Source organism: Oryzias melastigma, linkage group LG15 (genome assembly GCF_002922805.2).
Source record: "Oryzias melastigma strain HK-1 linkage group LG15, ASM292280v2, whole genome shotgun sequence".
Classification (NCBI taxonomy): Eukaryota; Metazoa; Chordata; class Actinopteri; order Beloniformes; family Adrianichthyidae; genus Oryzias; species Oryzias melastigma.
Window position 1 is genome coordinate 3,421,947 of NC_050526.1, and position 5,134 is coordinate 3,427,080.

Here is a 5,134-nt window from a genome sequence, read left to right on the forward strand (position 1 = left end):
TACAAATTCAATCTTCATCATATGTATAAAAAGTATGATATCTTTAGACTTTGTTAAACTAAATTTCTTGTAGTAGCATTTTATTTTGAAATAATAAAAAAATGCCAATTTTGGCCTGTTCGGACCGGTCCATGAAAATATTGTCTAATTTAAACTGTCCCGTGTCCTGGACCACTGGATTTAACTACAGTTTATTATCATGATTGTACATTTAAGAACTACGTTAACACAAACACCAAACTCTTCTACAAACACTAGAACAAAACGGCCCGTCACCCACCTGACTGTGCATGTAGCGCAGCATGAAGTCCAGCAGGAAGGACTTCCCCTTCCGAAAGGCTCCGGCCACAGACACGACCACCACGTTCAAGTCCTTCAGGTGGTCCTGCAGCAGGATCTTCTCCAGAGCGGCGGCGTCCAGCTCAAAGCTGTGCTCCTCATCGTTGGTCAGGACGATCTGAATCGGCCGGGCCTTGTCCTCCTCTGGCAAGAGCTGAAGATACAAGTTCACAATCGATCCAGATTTCTGCCACTAGGAGAGCTTTAAGTAATTACATGGCGGTGCTGATTGAGTGTTTTCACTGAAGAGACAGAACCTAAAATAAAAAAGCTGACGGCAGCCAACGAAAGATCAGCGAAACACGCAAAGTAGCCTCATGTCAGGCAATGAATTAAATAAAAAAATAAACTGTTTTATAGGAACATTTAAACATTGAAAATGCATTTTTTTCTTTTGCAAACAAAGGATATTATATTGTTCATTTTCCAATACTAAATTAAAACAATATTTACTGCACTTTCAGTATTAATTTGTTTTAAGTACCATAAATACTTAAATAATCAAAAACAATATTAAATTAAAGACAAATAGAATCATACATAATGATCAAATTAACTAAATTCTGCTGCTAAACACACATTTCCTGTAGTCACTTACTATATTTTAGTCTAAAATAAAAAGCAAACAAAATATAATTTAAGGAATTAAAGGAAATACAAAGAGACCCCTCACCTCTTCTTCCTCAATCCCTTCATCTGGCGAGGGAGTGTCAAATTTGTTGGAGTTTAAAGTCATAGACTCGGGCCGCAGTTTGTTCTTCAGGTCATCGGGTCGGGCTAGAGGAGACCTTTGATTGTTAAAGGAAATGGGGACATCCTCCACTCCACTCAACTCTGCAGACAGGACGAACGGAGGGAAAAGACAAAACATACTAAGTTACATAACGTTGTACTGTGTGTTCCAAGGTTGAGAGTCAAACTGGTGTTTGATATAGATAAGAATGAACTTGATTCCACGAAAGGTTCGCCTTTCGTTTGAGAAGAGAAGAAGAAAGTGACTTGTTCTACATACAGCGAAACGAAAACTGAAGATTTCCTGCTAAATACTGTAACCCACTCTGGACTTCTTATCCAGGTCAAGCTTCAAAATAGCCTTGCAGTGAAAACCACAAAGGAGCCAGAAAAAAAGTCCAGATAAAGTGTGCTACCAGGACACAAGTTCCTACTTTTTCTCCAGATTTAGACCAATACTCTTAAAAAAAAAAAAAAAAAAGTCTGTTCTTTCTCTTTGTGAACATTTATTCTCTCGAACACAGTAAAATGTGTTAATCCCTAATTTTTTTTTTATAACCGACAACTATTTAAAAACAGGTTTGACCACAATTTTAAAGGTCATTCATTTATTCACAGTGAATAGATAAAAACTTGATATAAGTTTTATTATACAAGCCAATCTCACTATTTGTTAAACTTTAAAAACTATTTGATATAAATGAAAATTACAACATTTGTGTAACATTAAAGACTTTTTTAACATATTCTTGTAGCATTTTTCTCATATGGAGGACATAGATAAAATAATTTAGATTTAGAATTTCAGATGAAAACCGACAGTTTGAAAAAGCTCGGGTTTGTGATGCAGTAACTGTCATGGGCCAAAGTCTCTCTTCGCTGCTACAATTCTAAACCCTCCACTTCCAGACAAATACACTCCTTAAAATCTTTGCTTTCCTCATCTGAGCTGCCATCTGGCTCAAAACTGTACAGCTGGATAGCTTCAAATATTGCTCGCCGCTAATGTTAGCTTGGGCTTGAGGTGCTATAAGCTAGTGGGTGAATGTAAACAAAGGCCTGATGGGAAATTAGCAGTGCTAACTTCAGCGTCAACAGTCAAAATAAACTATTTCCATATATGTGATAATATTTTATCGTTGCCACACTTTATGGCGTTTTAAAAGCTTTAAGCATTTTGTTCCATTTTATATTATTCTCTGGCTTTATCTCGTTTTAACATTGTGAAGAACTTTGTGAGTCACCTTCTGTGAAAAGCGCTATATAAACAAAGATTTTCTTGCTTACTTAAGCTAAACATTTTTTAAAATGAAATATTAGTTATTTTCGTGAATTCTTTTCCTATCCATAAGTAAGACGCCTTGATCTCTGAGGCTCCGCCTTTCGCTCCTTGTGGGTTCTGTCTATTTCCTGATATCATCTTACGTCATCTCGTCTGCGCTTCCCCCACAAAAACAACATCCAAACTTTTGCAAAGATGGATGCGCATCAAAAAAGAAAGTGATTGCCACTTATCTACGTCATAATGTGAGGAGTCACTCAATTTTGTAGATTGGAAGGGGCTGGTGCTCAAAGCGCAGTTTTAGAGGAATGCTCAGAGATGCATAAATAGAGAAAAAAAATTACATAATACGCTAAAAAGCTACAAAAGGTGATTTTGAATTACATAAATCTCTTAATCCCTGTTAGAGATCTTAATAAATGGACTGTTTGGTTGAGCTGTGGATTAGATACAGACAAAAAATTTTGTTTTTTATTCTAATGATAGTTTAATTATTGCTGATCTGCTGATTAAAACTATAAACAAAAATGTCAACATGAGAAAGTTTCCATTTCATGTTTTTGCAGTTCAGACTCGAATAGATGACGTCACAGATTATCAACTCATTGTGTAGAAAAACTGGTAATCAAAAGAAGTTAAACCATTTCCATTTGAAGGTTGTTAAAGGGTGGAAAAGAAGAACAAATAACACTAACTCCAGAGCTCAGATGTAAAGACTTCCAAAGCTCCTCTGTGCAGCGGGCGGTCACTGTAATCTGTTCCGCACACAAAGTAGGCTGGACCAGTTTCTCTGTCTGGGTCTTGCAGGTTCCCATCAAGTCCACTCAGCACAATGAAGACGCACAGACTGCAGCAGCAGCATGGACCAACGCATGTAAACATGCAACAGCTAGAAAACCTTGACTGTGCTAACAGAACATCCTTTTTTTAAATGATAAAGTAGGTAATGTCCTTCCATGCTTCTCAGTGTGCTGAAAATGAGGGCAGAACTAAACTTAGCCTTGTTTTTTTCTTATCCTATGACAGCACTGCTGGCATATGTTTATGCCACAGCATGTTTCCCACCCCATACACACAGTTAAAAGGGATCTCATTAATTTGCTCACTGCATACAGAAAATTAGCATATTGCAGTCTATTGCTAAACATAGCTGGTGGTGGGTCAGTGCTGTGTCCAGCACCAAATCTCAAACAGATGTTGGCTACATAGTCAAATATTGCTTAAATTGGAAAAACATTTCATTTTAAATGCAAATATGTAAGAAAAACAGGCATAAATAATCCCCTGAATGTTTACATAACATGTTCAATAAAGGTTGACGATTGAATGTAGCCTCTGACAGGTTGGTGCACAAACGAGTCCGGACTAGCACCAAAAACCAACCAGACTCGGCCTTCCTGGACACGGATCAAGCAGGTCAAAGTTAGAACCCGCCAACCAACCAGAGGCAGAAAGGACAAAGTGCACGCTAGCAGCAGTTTCCCTGCAAATGTGGTTGCCACAGACACAAGTGTATGAAAGAAGATATAAAGGTCAATATGATAAAAGATTTTTAATGGGGACATTTATCACCAATGAGCCTTAGGGACTTATTCTGTTTCGACAGCTAAAACTTTTAGAGAGATGAAGGTTTGGAACTTTAAAGTTTTACTAAATAAATGTAAATTCTTGAGCATAGATCGACTTTGGGATTGTCAAAAAAGTCAGCATCAACATATTACTCTTATTTCCTGCTTTAAGGTCCCATTATACTAACGGGTATAATAAAAAAAAAAACGATTAAAAAATAAATAAATCTAATTCCTACAAGATAAATAACTTGCACTGTCTAAAGTAAATAAGAGAAATGTACTAGACATCTACTTTAAACCATTATCTCTTACAAATGTCCACTGAAGTGATAATCCGGCAGGGCACCTGCGGCGACTAATAATAGAGCTTTTTAAAAATATCGCCGTCTTTAGAAAGACAAGATTAGCAAATCATTACATGTTCGTGCGTACTACAACTCCGCCGGTTCAGAGTCAGCAGTGGACCACCTGAGTGGGTTTTGTTGCGGACACGAAGTTAAAAACAAAACGCAACTTCTGACAAGGAGAAAGCATGATGGGAAAGTGCCAAACGGAACCAAAATAAATAAATAAGACGACAGGTGTCAATGCGACACTCAAGTTTGAAAAATATGAGCTGGTTTGGTCACATTATTATCTTGGAAAAGCGACATTTATGCAATCAAAAATTATACAATAACAGACAAGTTAAATAACTTTTTGGTCGTTTTTAGCGAGAGGCTAAAGCTACAAGAAACATTATCCCACGGAGGAGACCACATTCGGCGTAACACCGCGGGTCTTTCACAGAACTAGCAAACGAAAAACCCCGTAAAAGCTGTAAGTGACATGTTAACGTTCTGGTGTGGGCTTACCGTGGCTACGTCTATAAATAATTGTTAAAAATCTAACTAGCAACAAAAAAAAATAAACGAATACCTTCATGACCGACTCGGCTTTTACGGTTCGAGTCGAGGTAGTTTCTGCTCCTCAGCCCGCGCACATCCGCCATCTTGGAAATCTGAAATGTGACGTCCCTGACGTCAGCAGAGCTTTTTGTTGCCCCGCCCCTCCAAACTGACGCTGCAGTGCACTGATTATTTATTTACATCTCTGTTAATGTTTTAAAAATCTGTTGAATGTAACCCATGTCGTTACTTATTTGAAAACGATTATTTTTAAATAAATAATAATGTAAAAATTTCACAATGTAAAGTTCTCAAAAAAAAAA

At 37.3% G+C, this 5,134-nt stretch overlaps 1 protein-coding gene across 1 annotated transcript in view; it reads right to left on the reverse strand.

The window, feature by feature from the left end:
• The window catches only part of atl2 (atlastin GTPase 2), a 13,679-nt gene extending 8,692 nt beyond the window's left edge, over nt 1-4,987 (reverse strand). The window contains exons 1-3 of the mRNA XM_024296789.2: nt 4,843-4,987; nt 1,013-1,173; nt 281-493 (exon numbers count right to left, since the gene is read on the reverse strand). Of these exons, the coding sequence (XP_024152557.1) occupies nt 281-493; nt 1,013-1,173; nt 4,843-4,915 (447 nt within the window). The 5' untranslated portion in view covers nt 4,916-4,987. The remainder of the gene's footprint in view (nt 1-280; nt 494-1,012; nt 1,174-4,842) is intronic.
• Nucleotides 4,988-5,134: the final 147 nt, after the last annotated feature.